This window comes from Chenopodium album, chromosome 8, assembly GCF_948465745.1.
Source record: "Chenopodium album chromosome 8, dcCheAlbu1.1, whole genome shotgun sequence".
NCBI classification, from domain to species: Eukaryota; Viridiplantae; Streptophyta; class Magnoliopsida; order Caryophyllales; family Amaranthaceae; genus Chenopodium; species Chenopodium album.
The window spans coordinates 71,413,238-71,433,807 of record NC_137841.1 but is presented as its reverse complement, the minus strand read 5'-3'; the positions used below and the strand labels follow the sequence as shown (position 1 = coordinate 71,433,807).

Here is a 20,570-nt window from a genome sequence, read left to right as displayed (position 1 = left end):
TACTTTATAAATTATAATGGTTTAGAACTCTATCCTATACTATCTCTCTCAATTCATTATTATCAAAATATAGTTTTTCTTTTTCCTTTTTTTTAAAAAAAATAAAAATCCAACTTAAAGATTTAATATCAAAGTAGATTGCTATCTATCTATGATAAACCTACACAATATTCCCATCCCAATGACAAAATATAGGATACAATACATTTATTAAAATAAGAAACACTACTAACTAGGAAAAACAACCTTATGGTAATACTATATAGGATTGTGCCCATCCATAGCTAAGGTGGGTGCATGATTTTGGCCCAATGACCCCCTCATCACCCCCTTAAAAGGCCTATATATACACCTTCTTTCACCTCACCCTCCTTAGTTCTTAAAACCAACTCTCCATTTCCCTCTCTAAACCATCTTTCTCTCTCCTCTCTCACTTTTTTTCTCTCTCTCCTCATTTGAGCAACAAAGGGAGTTTCTTAGAGAGAGAAGAAGAAAAAAAAATCATCAAAAATGGCTTTTTTTATTGTAGTTTTTGCTGTGATTTTCAGCTTGTTTTGCTTCTCATCTGCTTTGTTAAGATGGAATGAACTTAGATATAGGAAGAAAGGTTTACCTCCTGGTACAATGGGCTGGCCTATTTTTGGTGAAACTACTGAGTTCCTTAAACAAGGCCCTAACTTCATTAAAAACCAAAGATCAAGGTTTGTTCCTCTTCTTAAAACAGAGTCCTCTGTTTTCCCCTGTTTTTCATTAAAACTATCCCCTGTTTTTCCCACCTCCCTACCCTTGTCTCTAAAAGTTCTTTGTGTTTGGACAATGATTATCTTACATTAACGTCAAAACAGGAAGAACTTTTAAAGACGACATTTTCCTCTAGGTGACTATTGTTTGACCAAGATTATAACTTTATTAATTATATATTTTTACTTTTTTTTTTAATTTTAGATATGGGAATTTCTTCAAGTCCCACATATTAGGGTGCCCAACAATAGTGTCAATGGATCCAGAGTTAAACAGGTACATACTAATGAATGAATCAAAAGGGTTAGTACCAGGGTACCCACAGTCAATGCTAGACATTCTTGGGAAATGTAACATTGCTGCTGTTCATGGCTCCACTCACAAGTACATGAGAGGTGCCCTTCTTTCTTTGGTCAGCCCCACTATGATTAGAGATCATATTCTTCCCAAAGTTGATCACTTCATGAGATCCCATCTTAGTAATTGGCAAGATCATGTCATTGACATCCAAGAAAAGACTAAGGAGGTCAGTTCCTCTATCCCCCTCCTTTACTTTTCCTTTCCTCACTCATTATGTCTCCTTTACTCGACCTCGTGTGTGTAACATTACACACACGAGGTTGAAAATGAAGAGTCCGAGTAACATAACAGTATAACGTGTTGATTGACATTAATAGTTGCATGTGTTTATTTGTGTTCAGATGGCTTTCTTATCTTCCTTAAAGCAAATTGCTGGGATTGAATCAAGCTCAACTGCTCAAGAATTTATGTCTGAATTCTTCAAGCTTGTTGTAGGGACTTTGTCTCTCCCTATTGACCTCCCCGGCACCAACTATCGTAGGGGTTTTCAGGTAATTTCACCATTACACAATAAATCTTGTAAAAAAACTAAATTATTATTATTGGTTCATTTTTGTAAAAAAAAAAAAAAAAAAAAAAGAGTGATTGATTATGTTTGACCTTTTTGTGTTATTACAGGCAAGGAAGGTGATAGTGAATATTTTGACACAACTTATTAAAGAAAGAAGAGCAACAGAAAGAACAGAAGTTGATATACTAAATTGTCTCTTAAAAGAAGAGGAAAATAAGTATAAATTAAGTGATGAAGAGATCATTGATCTCATCATTACTCTTGCATATTCTGGTTATGAAACTGTCTCCACTACTTCAATGATGGCTGTCAAGTACCTTCATGATCACCCCCATGTTCTAGAAGAGCTAAGAGTAAGCTATACTCGTACTTCTTTTCGGAATCAGTTGTCACATTGTCGTAACCTCTTGTTGTTGTCGATCAAAGTCCTAACAATTTATGTGTCATTTTTTGTAGAAAGAGCATTTGGCAATCAGAGCAAAAAAGAAGCCAGAGGACCCAATTAATTGGGAAGATTACAAGTCTATGAAATTCACTAGAGCTGTAAGAACAATAGTAAACCATACAATACTTTACTACATTAATTTTTGTTTAATTTGTTTTAAACATATGATCTAATTTATGTATTTTCTTTAACAGGTGATATTTGAGACATCAAGATTAGCAACAATTGTTAATGGAGTATTGAGAAAAACAACAAAAGATATGGAAATAAATGGTGGGTTTATTTGACATAAAACCATATTATAATTTTTATTTTTAATGCATAAATATGTGATTAGCCCATGTTACTAGTCATTTAATTATGGACTGCCTTTTTGGTGGGTTGATATGCTCAAGGTGGCTAAGAAGTTAGAATTAAGTTACACTTTATTACAACTTTGGAAATATAAAATGTAAAAGACCATACTTATTGTGAACTTTTGGGTTAATCAAATCCTTTTTTTTAAAGTGGGCCCTATAATATTTTGATCCACATGGTCTGCCTATAATTCTGACCCATTTAGGCCCATAGCTTTTGGTGCACATTGCATAATTCTATAAGGAGATCTTCATATATAATCATATAAGGTTAACTTTTATTTTGCTCCTATTTGCTTAAAGTCAACATGCTATGTTATGTTACATGCACTTATATTTCACTCTCAATAAAGTTGTGTATATAAAGTATGATGGCTCTAAGACTTTTAAAACCAACGTGCACATGTACATGAGTTTTAATCATCGATTTTGGACATTGAAACTTACATTGTTCTGTGTTTACTCTCTATGCGTACTTAATTGGTAAATACTCGTATTAATTACTAACCTAATTTTATTACAAAATATCAGGTTTCGTGATCCCGGAAGGATGGAGAATTTATGTATATACAAGAGAAGTAAATTATGATCCATACTTGTACCCCGATCCATTGTCATTCAATCCATGGAGATGGATGGTAGGCGAACAAATTCATTAATCAATTCGACCTACTATTAGCAACTAATTAATTTGATAATTAATTAATGTTCAATTTTATTCACATGTTTTTATTACATGATATTCAGGATAGGAGCTTGGAGTCACAGAATTACTTTCTAATATTTGGAGGTGGGACAAGGCAATGCCCTGGCAAGGAATTAGGAATTGCTGAAATTTCTACATTCCTTCATTATTTTGTAACAAGATACAGGTATAAATATTCATTAATCAATATAAACCTTATATTAATTGCTACTATATGTTAAATATAAAAAAAAAAAAATGTGTAATGAAAATCTAACTAATTTGTTCAAATTTTGCTGTAATTCTGCAGATGGGAAGAAGTTGAGGGTAATAAGCTTGTCAAGTTTCCAAGAGTTGAAGCACCAAATGGATTACGGATTCGAGTTTCGAGTTATTAGAGGGACAATTGAATTAGACTCCATTGTTAGTGTACAGAATTAGCACAGGCAGATGAGATTAGGGATTTTTTGTACAATAATTCCCTAACATCTAACACATTTGTAGAATTTATAATGAAATATAACATTCATTTTATGAGGTGCCCTGATTGTTTCTCGTGTTCTTTTAATTTAACTTGTAATTTTTAATTAAAAACTTTGTACACCAGTTACAATACATGGGAATATTAACTTGTTGATCGAGAATTATATGTCTTTATTGTCCATTATCGTCCTAAGTTAATAAGATTAATCTTAATCGATTTTTCATAGATAAAAAGTTCATTCTTGTGAATATAATCGATTATACGCCGCTTAAATAGAATCAGATCAATTGAATGTTACATCGTCCGAACATGATGAGCTTTATTTAACCAAAATTAGAACCTTCTATTCACTGCCTTACCATCAAAAAAAAAAAAAAAAAAGGGCATAAAAATTGAATGGAAACTATTCTCTAATATAATTACTACCATACGGGACCAAATCATATGATAATTTCACAAAGTAATCGTGTCTGACATTTGGACACACACCCATGTCACATTGTCACATAACTAACACGTAACACATAAGCATGCAAAGAAGTTAAAAAGATTTAATGAATGAAGTAATGTATCAAGGAATCTCAATGTCAATCTTGAACACTCATCTATAACATAAAAATGTTATGATTTCATACAACAATAACTTCCCATCACAAATAATGATACTCAATATTGGAATAATGATGAAAGTGCATATTTCAATAATTTGGGTGTCCAAATTAAAAATAAAACCCTTCCAATTTTATTTTATTTAAAAAAAAAAAGAAAAAAAAAAAAAAAAAGTAGTTCTTGATGCTAATGATGTAGAAGTAAGAATGATTGGTTGTATAATCTGATGGGGACCTTGGTACAGTCTGGAAATTGGACCCAGAAGCAAATGCAACCTTACAGTCTGGTCTTAGCTTAAAGCCTTATTGTCCATATTCTCTATGTGTGCTTCCCAAAGTGAATCTCATCCTTTGCCAAATTTTTTTGATCATCATTATATTTGCACTAATTTTATTAATTATCTTACCTTATTATATAATTTATATAAATATTTTGTAGGCTGGAAAGTTATGTCCACAAATGAAAGGTTATCAAATTTATAACGACATTTAAATTTAAATTATAAAGAAAGAGCACAATTAAATTAAAGGAGTGAAGCATAACCCATCTTGTTATAAGAAAGTGCAACAAAATTAGTGTTGAATTTTTTAATTTTCATATTCCTTAAAAGCACACGAATAGGTTTGTTGAATTTGAGCTTCTTTTAAAGCAAGGTATTATGTATTATTATGCACCATGATTTAGATAATGATGTTGCAAGTTGTTTGATCATTTTGTGTCTCCTCAACCTTACAATATTATGATTACGTACACCATGCTTAAAGAATTACTCTATGGTCCTTAAGTGTACTCGAAAGGAAGGGACACCGAGGCTTGCCTAATTTTTAGTTGTGAATACACAACGATATTATGTAAATGTTTAAAATGGATAGCAAGCGATTATTGTAGAAAACTACTTGTAGAAATATTGGAGATTTATTTCAGAGAAGTATTTTGAAAATCTTAGGAACTAAATAAGACGTATAATCTCGTTCATAAAATCCTATATACAATCACATACCCTCTAAGCCCATAATCCTTCATTTTTGTGCACTTCATAAATAACCAAAATATATCATAACTTTCAACATTATTTTCCTTTGTAAGTTATATTACACTTATTAACATGAGTATATTCTACTATATTAGTGATTTATAAAAATGTCAAGCACAATTTTGGGTATATTTTTGGCCCAATCATGTAAACGCAACCTGATGATTGGGCCCTTTTTAATATTACTCAGCCCAACCTGATGATTGGGCCCTTTTTAATATTACTCAGCCCAATTTAAATTCTAACAAAGTAAAGCAAGCAAGCATTTTAATATTTCGGTATTTGACTTGGATCAAGTAAAGTTGGATACCTTCAACTTTTACGGGCTATAATTGGGCTATTTTTTACGATGTCAAGGTTTAATAATTGGGCTTTATTGGGTCAACTACAAACCTTTAAAAGAATAAGGCTCATTCAAAGTATCCAGTTGTCTAGGCAAGAGATATTGCGTAACGACCAATTCGCACGTACTCCGTATAACGTATGAGGTAGGAATGTAGGATTACGGACTTACGTTTGACCAAAATTCAAAATGGTATGGTACCAAATATTCCAAGGTCAAACCATATAATGCACATGATACTTACTCCACGACCTAACATTTGACTATGATAGAAACATTTTGAGGGCGGCAGGGCTATTTTGTTTTTCAGGTGTTTCTCGGAAATAATTTAATACTTTCTCGGTTTTTTTTTATTTTTTATTTTATTTTATTATTTTTTTTTTTTTAGTTGTATTCACGTCTGTCAATGCATAATTCACTTATTTATATCTTTAATTAGCGATAAGTATTAAACGCGGGTCTGGGCCGCACCCGCAAACCAAGAGAGAGAGAGTCCACTTCACAAGTCCAAAGAAGTTTCATCCCAAAACCATATGGCAATAGGAGGAGTAGCCCCTTAGCCTTATAAAGTGTTTAATTCTCTCTTCTTCAACCAATGTGGGACACTTACATGTGGTGACACTTGAGAGGTTTTATTCTTCAACACTCCCCCTCACATGTAAGGTCCCTTTAACTCAAGGATCACTTGATCCAATTTAATTTGGCCCAAAATACTTAATGTCATTAAAGGTCCCAAACTTTGGGCCTGGCAATATACTCAAACCATTAGAGGTCCCATACTGTGGGCCTGGCTCTGATACCATATTAAACGCGGGTCTGGGCCGCACCCGCAAACCAAGAGAGAGAGAGTCCACTTCACAAGTCCAAAGAGATTCCATCCCAAAACCATATGGCAATAGGAGGAGTAGCCCCTTAGCCTTATAAAGTGTTTAATTCTCTCTTCTTCAACCAATGTGGGACACGTACATGTGGTGACACTTGAGAGGTTTTATTCTTCAACAATAAGCAAAAATTATATATGTTGATGTTTGGAAAATATACATTGTGACAATCTAACAAGATTTCACTAGACTATTTTTTTTCTTCACATATAAACCACAAAATATGATCAAAGGAAAGTGTGTTAATAGTGTTAAAGTCAAAATGTGTCAACTAATAAAAAAGAGAGATAATATAAGAACAAACAATTACAAAGTACTCTAATTGATTTCCTTCCAGTCAGAAGTTAATATCGGAATTTGCTTTATAGTCATGCCTCACGTAGTAACTAACTAACCATGCATGTGTGTTACTAATCTTGCTATCACATAATTGATAATGATATGAAAACTTTTAAACCCTAAACTTCGATGAGGATGCATGATTTTAATCAACATGTTTTTATATTTCATGAGAAAGGTTTTATTGATATTAGTGCGTGGTTAGCGGAAGTTTCATCTAGTACATGAATTAGTAGTTAATTATATCACATTTACGTACTAATGACTAATCACACCCTTGAAGAGTACATCACTAATTTCATTAGAAACACGATCTCTATAAGCTGAAATTCATAATCTGAAAGTTGCAAAAATGAATTTGAGATGTATTAGAAGGTATATACATTGTCCATTTCTTAGTACATACAACATTGAATCTTTTTAAGTGCTCTTCTTCAACTTTGACCTAATTTAATTGCTAACAAATAAATTGCAATTAAATTAGGTCAAAGTTGAAAAAAACACTCTCATTAAAAAAAATGACCTAATTTAATTGCTAACAAATAAAACTAAATGTCATTAATCTATTTATTATTGGTTTGATCCTAGTGCATAATTTAACATCATACATTAACTTTTAATAATTAAATTAAAAATATTAATATTACGGAGTAGATATTAATAATCAAATTTAATATTTGATTAATACAAAAAAAAAATTAATTAATTAATTAATTAAACCTAGTATGTATTTAGAAACAAAATTATTAGATGATGAGAATCGATTTCAATAACATCATTTGAAATTGGGATTTGGGAGGGGTGCTCTAACCAGTTAAGCTATCCCTCACTCTCTACATGCTTCCATAGTTGGAGAAACACTTTAAGTTGAAGAAGTTACCAAGAAGGTAGCAAATTAAATTTTATTACCCAACCGATCGACTGTTTCAATGCACATACATAAATATATTAGTCCTTGACTACATATTGACACATCATAAACATTTGAAAATTAAGAATGTTAAAAGTACTTCAAAATTAGATCTAAGCCAATAAGATTTGGACAAATATAAATAAATAGACAAAACATTGTTCAAGGATTAAGAAAAGTGTCACCCACACCGCAAGTTACTCCTCAATCTTTTGAAGTGGGACAAAACCAATTAATTTTCCCACTTTCGTAGAATCCTAGTACTAACTACTAAGTACTTGTTCCTTTCACTTTCACTTTGTCCAAGTCTAAGTTAACCTAACTTTCTAGTTTACTTCCACTCTCAATTTCCAACTTATATTCCACTCTTTTCTGCGTGTCTTCGATTGCTAGCTTGATTATCAACATGACTTTGAGTCCACATGCAATCATAATATACCCATAGTTAAAAATAAATAAATAACAACAAAAAATTAGCTTTTACTCTCGGTAAAATTTGATAATATTTGCTTCCGTTGATAAGTTTGATGATTAGATAACGAGTTAAATAATGTGGTGTACGTTCATATATATATACTAATATACAATATCATTGTATCGTCGATATTTATTATTAGTGTAACTGTGTAAATATGCCCCTTAATAATAAAATAATACCATACAAATGCTAAAGAAAAACAACATCCATGTGATTTCATGCAAAGTCCCCTAAAACTTGAAAAATGTGACAAGTGAGCAATAAGATGTTTGAAACTATCACATAACAAAATGTAACAAGAATTTTCATATAAAGTGGTTGTTTCATGTGTGAGATTTATACATGAGAAACATAATGCATCTTATTAATTAGCTGTCTTCAAAAGTTGCATTTTCTCTAGCTTAGCAAGTATTTTATTTCATTGAACATGAGTCATGCATGTGAAGTTACAAACATTATTACTCTCATAGTCTCATGGGACTTGTACTTTCTTGTAGATGTGATGTGAAATGAAAACTTTCAATCTTGATGATCACAATATAATTTAAAGCAATTTTACCTTTAATTTCCTATCTAAATGACCTATGTAAATACTAAAATATAACTCAAATAAGCGAGGTAAATAATAAAATCATAGAATAGTAAGATATATTCCGTACATACTTTTGTTTAATGGAAATTGTATAATATACTTGTATTAACCTTATTTTTAACATTTGTGCTAGGTAATTTTTTTTATTTATTCTTTTTCTTCCCTACAATTCAATATTGTAAAATTATACAAAGATATTACAAAGAATAATACTTGATGGTAACAATAAACCAAAAGATTTTCTTAAATATCACACAATTATTTCTTTCCTTTGCACCTTAGAAACAACCATATATTTCCTTCATTAATCCTAAAAAGATTTATAAATCTCTATCTTTTCATCTTCAAACAAATAAAAAGAAAAACTATCCTATCTTTCATAATTTAATCATTTCATAATTTCTTTACCACCCAATTAAAATAAAATAAAATAAATTTATTTTACGAAAAATTTAAATACAACGTTAATAAAACGTTTAATTTTCAACATAATACCATAAAAGTAGGCCCCAAATTAACGCTCTTTCCTTAACTCTCACCCTCCCAAAAATTAAAAACCTTCAATTAAGGAGAATTCACATATAAAACCACGTGCCCCTCACGTTCTTCTCGCATCAATATTTATTTTTTCACAAAACAAAAAACTCCCTCAAATTAAAAAAAAGAAAAAGAAAAAACAATAATTCCCTTAATAAAAAAATAAATAAAATAAAAAATCAAACCTCTATAAATTTGAAAATTATATCACTCCAATTCATCCCAAACTCATTCTTTCTCTCTCCTCCCCTGTTTTTTCCCAACAATGTCGACCCCTGCAACTCCTCTGCTGAAAGATGAGCTCGACATTGTTATTCCGACAATCAGAAACCTTGATTTCCTCGAAATGTGGAGACCATTTTTCCAACCATATCATCTAATCATCGTACAAGATGGTGATCCGACAAAGAAGATTCATGTTCCAGATGGTTTTGATTATGAACTCTATAACAGAGATGATATTAACAGGATTTTGGGTCCTAAAGCTAATTGTATCTCTTTTAAGGATTCTGCTTGTCGTTGTTTTGGTTACATGGTTTCTAAGAAGAAGTATATCTACACCATTGATGATGATTGCTTTGTAAGTTCTTTCAATTTTGTAAAATTTTATTGTTTTTTGATTGATTGGTTGATTTTGTTATTTGGGTATTCATTGATTTTTGTTTTTTTTCATCTGGGGTTGTTGAGTTTTGTTGGATCTTGTTGTTTTCTGGGGTTTGATTGTGTTTTTTTTTTTTTTTTTTTTTTTTTTTTTTTTTTTGAATTATGGGTTTTTGATCATGGATCTGGGTTTTTCAATTTTTATCTCTATAAAGTTGTGATTTTTATTATCTTTTGTTGATGTATTTTGATACGAAGTATATTGTTATCTTATTTTACTGGGTTTAGAATCAATTGTTATATTGATAGTGTAATGTAAACTAGTAATGTGACAACGGAATTGAGATTATTAAATGTAATTTGAACTAGTAATGTGAAGACGGAATTGAGATTTTTAATTGTAATTTGAACTAGTAAGGTGACGAAATTAGGATGGAGTAATTACTGAATTTGTAATTAGGAAGTCTCATAACTGTTAAAATTAGTGAATTTTGCCATTGAAATTGTTGAGTGAGGTTAGTCTACTGTGATTATGATTTCTTTTTCATGGCAATTTAATGAGCATATCATGATTTTAATGCTATATTTTTCCAAATAAATGATGCAATTATTTAATTTGACCATTGATCTCTTTGATACTATTTGAAATTTGAATGAGATTTTTCTGTTTAGGTAACATTTGACTACAAAAAGTAACAGCCTTTTTCTTTTCTCACAACATTATTAGTCCATATCATGGGTCATAAAAGCCTCTAATCTTGCACCTTTTTGAATGGAAATGAAACAGATGGCATGTTATGGTTTTATTTCCTTTCCTTTTCAATGAAGATATCATTACAATTTCAATTGCAGTTATTAGCCTATCACAAATGTATCAGTTTCCATAAATAATGTTGCTTCTAGTTGTCCACATTGTCTGTTCCATAATTGAGATATATCTGAGACTGTTAGCTGTAACAAGAGGAAAAGATGGTTGTATTATAAACTAATGAGGCTCATGTTTAGCATAAACTGATTTGATATAAATCATTGGAATCTGACAATGCTGATGTCGAAAATAGGATAGGAAGATGATGAGTGTATGGACAATCAGCTTATGATTCAGTATTAGGGATGTGTTAACAAGTCTTTAGTCTTTCTATGGATGACATGTGTATAATTATAGTTAATTCCGCGACAAAATCATGAATTGATCTTTGCATTTCAGATTTTCATCTGATTTTTCTAGCAGGATTATGACAGTAATATGTTTAGTTTTATGTGTTTTGACATACTTCAGTTGACTGATGCTACCTGCTATACCATGTGCAGCTTTCTTTATGTACATTATTTATAATTATCTCTAGATCTGTGATTCGATTCTGTCACCAGACCTGTTTTTTTTTACTAATGTACCTTAAATCTATTCTTTTGGCGTATAGGTTGCCAAGGATCCATCCGGCAATGATATCAATGCTCTCGAGCAGCACATTAAGAACCTTCTGTGCCCATCAACACCTTACTTCTTCAACACTTTGTATGACCCATTCCGTGATGGTGCTGACTTTGTCCGTGGATACCCCTTCAGCCTGCGCGAAGGTGTTCCTACTGCTGTTTCCCATGGTCTTTGGCTCAATATCCCTGATTATGATGCACCCACTCAACTTGTTAAGCCCCTTGAGAGGAACAAGAGGTGACTTCCTAGTGCACCCATGTTTCGAAATTTTAATGTTCTACTCAACTGAATTTTTTTTGCTGATTAAAATAATTGGTTATGTATGCTGTCTCAGGTATGTGGACACAGTTTTGACCATCCCAAAGGGTACATTGTTCCCCATGTGTGGTATGAACTTGGCTTTTGACCGTGAGCTCATCGGCCCTGCCATGTACTTTGGCCTCATGGGTGATGGTCAGCCTATTGGTCGTTACGATGATATGTGGGCTGGATGGTGCACAAAGGTATTTCATTGTCCTCATTTTCTCACACACATGAATTTCTAAAATGCACCATTGTCTTGATTTTTATAAAACGATATAATGAATCAAAACAAATTTCAGATGTTTCCTATGGTATGTAATTCAGCATGTCTTAGAAATTTTAATGACAATCTATCTTCGGGTTGTGGTTTTCATAGGTCATCTGTGATCACTTGGGATTGGGAGTGAAGACCGGTCTTCCCTACATCTACCACAGCAAGGCTAGCAACCCATTTACCAACTTGAGGAAGGAGTACAAGGGCATTTTCTGGCAAGAAGAGATCATCCCCTTCTTCCAATCTGCCGTGATTCCAAAGGAATGCACCACAGTTCAGCAGTGCTACAAGGAGCTAGCTACTCAGGTCAAGGATAAGCTAGCCAAGATAGACCCCTACTTTGAGAAGCTTTCCGATGCTATGGTCACCTGGATCGATGCATGGGATGAGCTCAACCCGGCTGAGACCAAGTTGGCTAACGGTGATGCCAAGTAGATCAACCAACAACTATTCAGATTATACATCATTCTCCTATTTTCCAAAACTCTATTTTTATGCAGCTGTTTTGTGACTTGAGGTCGGAGTTAGGGGTAATTTATATAGGTTAGCAGAGCTGCTCTTATATTCCGCATTTACTTTCAGCAATTTTTTCTTTTGGCCTATTATGGTCAGGCTTATGCTATTCAGGACCGATAATAAAGAGGAATTTATTACATTGGCTATCTGCAGGCCATGAGCTTTTAGATCAATAAAACTTTTAATTTTCTGGGTACTTCATATCGCCTTCTAGCTCGTGTATCTTTGTTCTGTTATAGGTAAAATGTTCTTCACTTGTACACTCGTGACTCCATATTGCTGAAGACGATTGATCAATAAAAATTGATAGCAGTAATGTAAACCTATAAGGGAGGGTTATTCATTCGTACTTTCGAATCAGTCTCTCCAAGAAACCACAGTACGAAGAAAAGCCAACCCTTCTTACGAACAAAAACACTCGGCGTGAACATACTTTAAAACATACGAAGAGGATTATATGACTGATTTGCATGTCTAACACTATTGAATGTAATTGGATCTCGTCTAAATTATGGTCGAATACTAGGGGAAAAAAGAGAGTGAACAATGTCGAAAATTTTCTCTGATCAATCAATATGAAGAAATCGAGTTAATAACAAAGAATTACAAGTATAATTTTAGTCACAAAATTGCCAAATATTAAAAAGCAAACAAAAACTGAATTACATAGGGATGTAAAAATCTAGAACATAGGCCAAACTCAAAAATGGCACATCAAAGAACCCTAAATAAGAAAACAAAATGCTTTTTTTTTTTTTTTTTTGAATGTCCCAACATAGGATGACTTCATACTGTTGGACTTCCCATCAGTCCTCTTCTCCATCCCCTGTTGAGGTACATAAAAACATAATTAAAGAGGATTATCATGAATCAGAGGTATGATTGTCGATCTTTTGACGCTTAGCATCAGACTCTTCACCTTCTTCTTCGTCGTGGTTTGCAGAACCGTTGATGGCCTCTGGACCCAAAAGAGATACATGTTTGCTGGTAATCTGGCGGCCTCCCCGGACTTTAGGCCCCCAATACCTTTCTGGATTCGGAAGAAAACGAGCAACTTTCTTCGCTTGTGCCTTGCTAAGAGAGGCAACTGCTCGGGTAAAGTTTGCCTAGTAGAAGATCCAGCACAACATGAGATTGATTACATGGGAAAAAAGAAAAAAAAAAAAAAAAAAAACATTTTCTAGTAAGAGATTAAAAACAAAAACATTTTCAACATTTTCTAATAATGTAAGTTACATGTAATTTTCATGGTTACAAAAAGACCAAACATAGTGAGCTTCCAGGATGAAAGAGAATGTGGCCTATAATGATGAAAAGGAGACAGCCAAGGTGGGAAGATAATTACCTGAATTTCTGGTTCCTTGGAAAGTATCACGGTTCCTGACTGATCGGCAGGTTGCGGTTTTACTGGATGGTTTTTCACCTACAGCAGAGAAATGTTAATTCAGTGCACAACTTAACACAAATAATAGAATCTTGGTGAGTGGAATATATACACTTCAATACTTTATGTACATAACTAACATAAGCCATCAATACTCCAATTTTCAGTTTAATAGGTACAATGTTATTATGCAATACAAGATGTCAGATATAGGTCAAATAATTACCCAGCAGCGCATGATGTCCCAAATGACACTCATTGGAGCATCTGTTTTTAGACCCAGAGGACTTGCATGAGTTCCTGATATGCGATACCCGGCATTTAGTACAGCTGATCTGAATATAACAGCTGCCGGAGATGTGCACTTCAATGTTCCACAAAGGTTATGCAAGCACAAAAACAATGGAACATCTGGCAGCTCCTGCACGACAAGTCAAATTACACGAAAGCTATGAAATGATTCATCACTGTTCATGAGTTAATATATGTATAGAGATTCTGCATCTTTAAAGAGAGTGATAATTAAAACTTTTGAGGAAAAAAAAAAAAAACCTCTGAAACAGTTGTCAGCACTGCAACAATTTTATCATAAGCGGGATAACGATCCTTCATAGCTTTCACATCTGATAGTATTGAGGTCACCCACTCTTGATCATGTATAGGAGCTGACCAAATTGGCCCACCCATGTTAAATCTCTTGCCACAATCAGAGCATTCTTGTGGGACTACAGGACCATAGCCTGGATAGTATTTCAAATTGTTGTTCTACAAAAATAAAAGTAAATAATAAACAAAATGGTAGCTCAGAAAGAAGAAAAATACATATACTTTGTATAAAATAATAAACAAATGATTCATAAGAAAAACACTACCTTGGAGACAGATCTCCCCAGAGGCTGTAAATGGAAAGAATCACATCCAACACACTGGTAAACATATGACAGTTTTAGAGGAGTCTCCTTCATAATGCTTGCAGAACTGCATAATGTCAAGACATGAATTTGAGGAAGCAGCAATGTGAAAATCCAAACTACAACAGCAAAAAATTTAGTAGCATGGTGTGCTCCGAAAATAAAATCTGGCATCATAGCTTAATTGAGCAGGATATGTCACCCACCTGTATATGCGAACAAATACTCGAATGTAAAAATCCATCCGTACAGAGAGTATGGGAACAATGTAGCGTTTATACCGGTTTGCATGGCTCTGCACAGTACAGTAAAAGGTTAAGCCTAATGGCTTATATATAGGAGATCTTAGAAGTAAGGACCAATAATAATTCAAATACTCGAATTTTTGGAGGGGAAAACAAATACTTTGTACTTTGTACTCTCCTAAATAAATATATTCTCCAAGCAGGGGAGCACATATATTACACCAAAAGAATAAATAAGCTTACTCGTATTTTGGATTGCTCTCTTTGTTATTAAACAATCAAGAGAGTACGTCTGAGAAAGTGCTCCAGAGTTTATACAAACTAGCAAAACCATTAAAATACCTAGATCTTCACAATTACATACATTAAGTTTGGTCACAGAATCTGATATCCAGAGATCACAGAAAGTTGCTGATCACAGGCTATTCACCCTTTGAAGGTCTTCCATATTCCATAAAGCTTTAACAATTGCTATTTGGTGATTTTTCAACTTTTGATCACAAGGTACTACATAAAATTTTCATTAAACTGTATTGTGCTACTGTAGTTTTGGAAAAATAGAGTAGTCACTGGCACTTCAGTACGGCATTTAAAAGTAGTGTCTCCCTGATTGCATACATACGAACACCTTATTTCGGCCTACGTAGGAGCCTCATAAAAGGCACTTTGTAACTGTATGAAATAATAAGATCATCACCTAGAGATCTAGACATGAACTATGGAGGAACTAGAATACAAAAGGATTCTTCTTCAAGCCTCACAATCAACAAAACATTTAATTACACAGTTCTTGAATCATCGATTAAATTGATCGCACAGCAGTGTTGCTTATCAATACAGAAACAAAATTAAATCATGCCAAGCAATTGAAAAACAATCAGTTAATTAAGTGGCGACTCAAAGTTGGAAATGTAGGCAATAATTGAGTACCAAGGGAGAGTTCAGACTACAAAATTGATTACCTCAATGCTAGCCAGCAAAATCCTCAAAGCCATTTCATGACAGTACTTAGCCTTCAATGGAATTGAATTATACCTGTTTGAAATTTTGAATTATTCCCCAGTCAGCACCACCAACAATTAAGCAGGAATGGGAGATCATCAAATTAGGGTTTGATGGAGAAAAAGACTTACTTTGAATAGCAAACCTCTGCATTACCCCCACACAATACTGCCATATCTGTGGCTGTGCACATTAGCATGCCTCCATCAACAACAGACTGAATAGCAGAGTCCAAAAACACAGACGGTGAACCATAAGGATCAAGATCAACCTGGAAGCAAAATAACATCACTAATTAGTACATCCCATAAGAAAAAGAAAATATAAAAGCAAACAAAAAGAATATGCATTTCTTCAGCTACCAAGTCAGAAGAAAAAAAAAGAGTAAATTTTCAATGAATTTTCTTTAGAAGGTTGTGACAATGAAATTTTGAAAGCAAATCCACCAAGGTCTCTAAGATTGATTAATTTTAGCAAACTAAGACAACGAATATTGAATGAGAGCATAGCTCTCTTTTCTATCCATTCATGAGCATTTAGATACAATTGTACTAATATAGAGTATCAAAGGTTTCAAAACAATAGCAGAACTCCAAAATTCCACATTTCAAGCAGGACTAGAGATAGATTCACAAGTTGAAACCATACCACTTCAAATTCTTTAGGATGAGTAAGCATGTAAACCCGAGCATCAGCAAAGTTAGATTCCACCTTTGAACTTGCCACAGAACCATTAAATTTTATATTTCTCTGGCATGCTTCAACAGAAGCTGCACAAAATTGGTAAATTCTATCAGTAAGACAGCACTCTCATGCAAAATATAAGAATCATATGGATCTTAAGCGAATTCTGCCTCCAATTCAAAGTAGGCCAATGTTTGAATAATTAGATCAAATTTTCTATCTACAACTACTTATTTGACAATTTTGCAATAAACTAGATTGCAAATACTACATCTTGTTCAGTTTTTAAAACAAACTAGAATTACGGAATTAACTTTCTAATAGGGAAAAAAAAGTTCAAAGCTAGTGACATTTGACCATAAAAACCAACAATGGCCAAATATTAAGAAACAGAGAAGATATTATCCTTTATAAGCAACTCCAACAGCATGTCCATCAATCAATGGCGACCCACTAACAATCATAAAAGAAACTAGCCATGTACAAAACTAGAACAAATCATTCACAGAGCGTCAGAGCTAACTCTCATAATTAATCTTAAAAGAAACTTACCTTTATCGTTGTCCAGGGCCACAATTTGACCAAGTCCCTCAACTTCCCGAGCATACCTAAGAGCTCTTAAACCAGAGGCAGACAAAGCCTGCAGAGTTGGACATAAAAAAGATTCATCTCAAGGAAAGGTATAATGATGCATGTTGCAAAATATTAAGATCAGCCTCTTTCAGCATCTTCTCCACTAAGATGAAACAACCTAAGTAAATCAAAAGCTGATACCTCAAGAACTCTTGGTGGCTTTAGTTCCCGTTGAAACTTGCCTACCACGGTTTTGCTTGGTTCTGCTACAGTTTCACAAGAAGCATCCTCAGGCTTTCCATCAGTAGCAACATTATTATCATGAACTCCATTAGATGTATGGGAATCAGCCTTTGATTCTACCGGTCCATTCACAGAAGCTGGGGCATCTGTTTTTTCTTCAGATCTTTTAGGTGCCCCCTTTGCTTTCTTTGACAGATATGCTTCATGCTCTTGTTTACGTTTGTCTATATATGTTCTCAGGACTGCAATAGATATGTCCCTATTGTTAACCTGATTAAATGAAAAGACAGGATATCAAGTTAGAATCATGAGAATATTCCACAATCATAATGAAAAGTTGAAAACTTATCCACCAAAAACTAACTTTAGTCACTTTATATTCCACAGTGCCAGATAAATTAAAGTCCATCACAAAATATACCGTAGAAATACTAGTTCTAACAAAATCTCGGCTTCACCCCCAGCTAGTTTTTAGTCTTTAGAATCAATCCGAGAAGCAAAATCACCCAAAAAAAACTCCATTCAACTCCTCATTCGGTCATTCCACAATTGTATAGCTTATCACTCTTATATCCCGCGATTGATTTGTCACGGAATAAAACATAAAGCTAGCAAGATCAATTATCAAACAAAACATTAGGAATTCAAATTTACAATAGCTTAATCTACAACAATCCACAATCCTTCAGCTCAAATGAGCAAAAACCAATGAGTGTGTTTGCTAGGGTACTTAAATAAAGCAATGTGACCCTACTGAAAATATGCACGAATGCATTTAACACTTCCTTCACAAAACTTCAGGCAAAACGAGGTAACATCACTAAATCAAACAAGCTAACATACAAGATCAAAGGTTAAATCTTTGCCCTAATCAACAAGCACCAATCTATTCCAATTGCAAATCAAACATTACAATAATCAACAACACTAAATTCAACAAACCAATGCATCAAAGAACAAATAAAGGGCAGATAATCATCTCATAAAAAATAACTCAATGAGCAAAAAATCCCAAAACCCCAATTCAAATTAAATAATATTAAACAAATTAACATAAACCCCAGATGAAAATCAACATAAAATAATTAAAAAATCACCTGGGTTCTATTAAAGAACACTTGATTACCCTTATGCATAAGAATCTCAGCCTCTCCTTCTTTGACAACAACGTAATCATTGACATCAATAGAGTTAGAGTTACCCTCTTTATGTTGTTCATCTTCAACTGACCCATCTTTAGAACCACCCATCTCCTCAAATCCCACAAATTTTTCTTCCCGCTGATCTTTATTGTTCTCAAAAATCGAAGAAAAGGGGGAAATCAATTGAAGATTTGGCGATTTCTGGGCAGTTTTGAAGTGCAGGAGGAGTGGGAGAAGTGGGAGAGTAAGAAAGGGTAGTTTTTGTGTGAAATTAAATAATTTAGGGAGCAACGACGAGTGCATAACACAGAGTCAAATTAGCCGACTTTTATATATGTTCGACTTCAAAACCCTATCTCCATGGTTTTCAGAGTTTAAACTATACACTTTTTATTTTGTATAAAATTATTTATTTTCACTAAAGTTTCATTACAATTTGCTCTAAAAAATTTCTAATTGTATCATACTATCATTGTTATACCGTATTTGTCTTAGAATAATTTATACATTTAAATTTGACACACATATTAATGTAGCATTTGACCATACATATATACTGGTTAAATATTGGTAAAAAAAATACGGAATACAGTATTAAAAAATGGCAAAAGCTAATGAGCGCCCCCGGAGCGTTAAATAAGAGAATTAAAGTGCAAATATTAGAGTAAAATTAACATTAATTATACCGAACGACGCGTGATTTTGTCATGAATTCCTAACTTAATACCATTTCAACCAATATAATTTATCCTTATCTAACGCCACGGGGCGTTCGTTAGCAATATCCTTAAAAAATTGATATAATGAAACTTAAATTTGATACAATATTGTCTTTTTTTTTTCCCCCTCAAAAAAAAAAATTAATACTTCATACAAGTATCTATTTAACAACATATTTTGAGATAAATTATGTTTTTTATAAGACTATAGTCAAAGTTAATATGTGATTATAAATAGTAAAAAAATAGTTCAATGTGTTAAGTATTTTGGAAGAGGAAGAGTGAGTTACTTGAGTATAAAAAATAGGAAAATGTTATACATACCCTTTAGGGCTACATATAAGCATTAAATTTACACTTGAAAATCATAAAAAGTTAAAAAATCATCAAAATATAAACAATGATAACATTGTTTTACGCGTGTTTTTGTCATGAATTCCTAATTTTATACAATTTTCAAGAATACATTTAATGCTTATATAGAGGTCTTAGGAGGCTACATATAACATTACCCTAAAAAATATATTAAACAAAGAAAGGAAAAAAAAAATTGTAGTCTGAAATTCCGTAGACCATTATATTGGGGTGTGTTGTAAAATAGCAGGAGAAAAAGTAGTTTTTCATACGAGTTAATCTTTGATAAAAAAAAAAAAAAAAAAAAAAAAAAAAAAAACCTTTAAAGTTGTACTATTACCATTTGTTTAAACCTTGTGGTCCACTCAATTTAACTATGCTTCTAACTAGCACTGTCAAAACGGTTTGACAGTTTGGGTTCGGTTCGGTTTGAAATCGGTTCGGTATTAAATCGGGTCGGTTTGAAATCGGTTTAAGTTTCTCGCGGGTCGGTTTCAGTTTGGTTTAAATAGTTATTGGTTCGATTCGGTTTCGGTTTATTCTTGAGCGGTTTTAATTCGGTTCGGGTTGTAAACGGTTCGGGAAGTAAACGGTTCGGTGCAGCCGGGTTGCAGTTTGTTAACGGTTCGGTGTAAACGGTTTTTATACCGGTTCAAACAGTTTCGGGTTGGAAACGGTTTCGAGTTAGAAACGGTTCGGTTCTTTTTCGGTTCAGTTTTATTTTGGTTAGGTTTGTTAACGGGTTTGCCTTTTATACGATTTAACATTATTCGGATCAGTTCCATTTCACGTTTACTAAATTATGGTTCAGAACGGTTTTTTATTTCAAAAAGTCGGTTTTTAATCGGGTCGTTTGGATTCGGGCAGTTAAACGATTTTGG

General features: G+C 33.1%; 3 protein-coding genes across 4 annotated transcripts; 2 read left to right on the top strand and 1 right to left on the bottom strand.

Moving 5' to 3' along the window:
• The first annotated feature begins 387 nt into the window (after positions 1 to 387).
• Positions 388 to 3,642, top strand: LOC145556521 (cytochrome P450 85A1-like). Its single transcript, XM_081618181.1, has 9 exons — positions 388 to 701; positions 946 to 1,267; positions 1,443 to 1,592; positions 1,720 to 1,965; positions 2,069 to 2,155; positions 2,252 to 2,330; positions 2,945 to 3,051; positions 3,161 to 3,285; positions 3,409 to 3,642. Exons 1-9 carry the CDS (start codon positions 511 to 513, stop codon positions 3,494 to 3,496), a joined length of 1,395 nt encoding a protein of 464 aa, XP_081474307.1. The 5' UTR covers positions 388 to 510; the 3' UTR covers positions 3,497 to 3,642.
• A 5,898-nt stretch (positions 3,643 to 9,540) lies between these two features.
• On the top strand, positions 9,541 to 12,628 carry LOC145556519 (UDP-arabinopyranose mutase 1-like). The gene is made up of 4 exons (XM_081618180.1): positions 9,541 to 9,884; positions 11,326 to 11,576; positions 11,674 to 11,842; positions 12,019 to 12,628. Exons 1-4 carry the CDS (start codon positions 9,570 to 9,572, stop codon positions 12,349 to 12,351), a joined length of 1,068 nt encoding a protein of 355 aa, XP_081474306.1. The 5' UTR covers positions 9,541 to 9,569; the 3' UTR covers positions 12,352 to 12,628.
• Positions 12,629 to 12,981: 353 nt separating this feature from the next.
• LOC145642230 (tRNA (guanine(26)-N(2))-dimethyltransferase 2-like) lies at positions 12,982 to 18,941 on the bottom strand. 2 transcript variants are annotated; one of them, XM_081693341.1, is made up of 13 exons: positions 18,572 to 18,941; positions 17,433 to 17,744; positions 17,211 to 17,298; positions 16,623 to 16,744; positions 16,106 to 16,245; positions 15,935 to 16,007; positions 14,934 to 15,022; positions 14,689 to 14,794; positions 14,369 to 14,581; positions 14,043 to 14,237; positions 13,778 to 13,855; positions 13,352 to 13,538; positions 12,982 to 13,258 (listed from the first exon to the last, which is right to left on the bottom strand). In XM_081693341.1, exons 1-13 carry the CDS (start codon positions 18,917 to 18,919, stop codon positions 13,239 to 13,241), a joined length of 1,971 nt encoding a protein of 656 aa, XP_081549467.1. In that variant the 5' UTR covers positions 18,920 to 18,941; the 3' UTR covers positions 12,982 to 13,238. The 2 variants fall into 2 exon arrangements, with proteins under 2 accessions (XP_081549467.1, XP_081549466.1); XM_081693340.1 differs by having other exon boundaries at positions 12,982 to 13,538; positions 18,572 to 18,937.
• Positions 18,942 to 20,570: the final 1,629 nt, after the last annotated feature.

Excerpts from the sequence above, each read along its gene's own strand:
- LOC145556519 (XM_081618180.1), top strand. The coding sequence starts at position 9,570 with ATGTCGACCCCTGCAACTCCTCTGCTGAAAGATGAGCTCGACATTGTT. Across the intron at positions 9,885-11,325 it reads CCATTGATGATGATTGCTTT|GTTGCCAAGGATCCATCCGG; the intron begins GTAAGTTCTTTC and ends TTTGGCGTATAG. Across the intron at positions 11,577-11,673 it reads CCCCTTGAGAGGAACAAGAG|GTATGTGGACACAGTTTTGA; the intron begins GTGACTTCCTAG and ends ATGCTGTCTCAG.
- LOC145556521 (XM_081618181.1), top strand. The coding sequence starts at position 511 with ATGGCTTTTTTTATTGTAGTTTTTGCTGTGATTTTCAGCTTGTTTTGC. Across the intron at positions 2,156-2,251 it reads CTATGAAATTCACTAGAGCT|GTGATATTTGAGACATCAAG; the intron begins GTAAGAACAATA and ends TTTCTTTAACAG. Across the intron at positions 3,286-3,408 it reads TATTTTGTAACAAGATACAG|ATGGGAAGAAGTTGAGGGTA; the intron begins GTATAAATATTC and ends GTAATTCTGCAG.
- LOC145642230 (XM_081693340.1), bottom strand. The coding sequence starts at position 18,919 with ATGCACTCGTCGTTGCTCCCTAAATTATTTAATTTCACACAAAAACTA. Across the intron at positions 13,856-14,042 it reads GGGACATCATGCGCTGCTGG|GTGAAAAACCATCCAGTAAA; the intron begins GTAATTATTTGA and ends TCTCTGCTGTAG. Across the intron at positions 13,539-13,777 it reads CCAAGGAACCAGAAATTCAG|GCAAACTTTACCCGAGCAGT; the intron begins GTAATTATCTTC and ends ATCTTCTACTAG.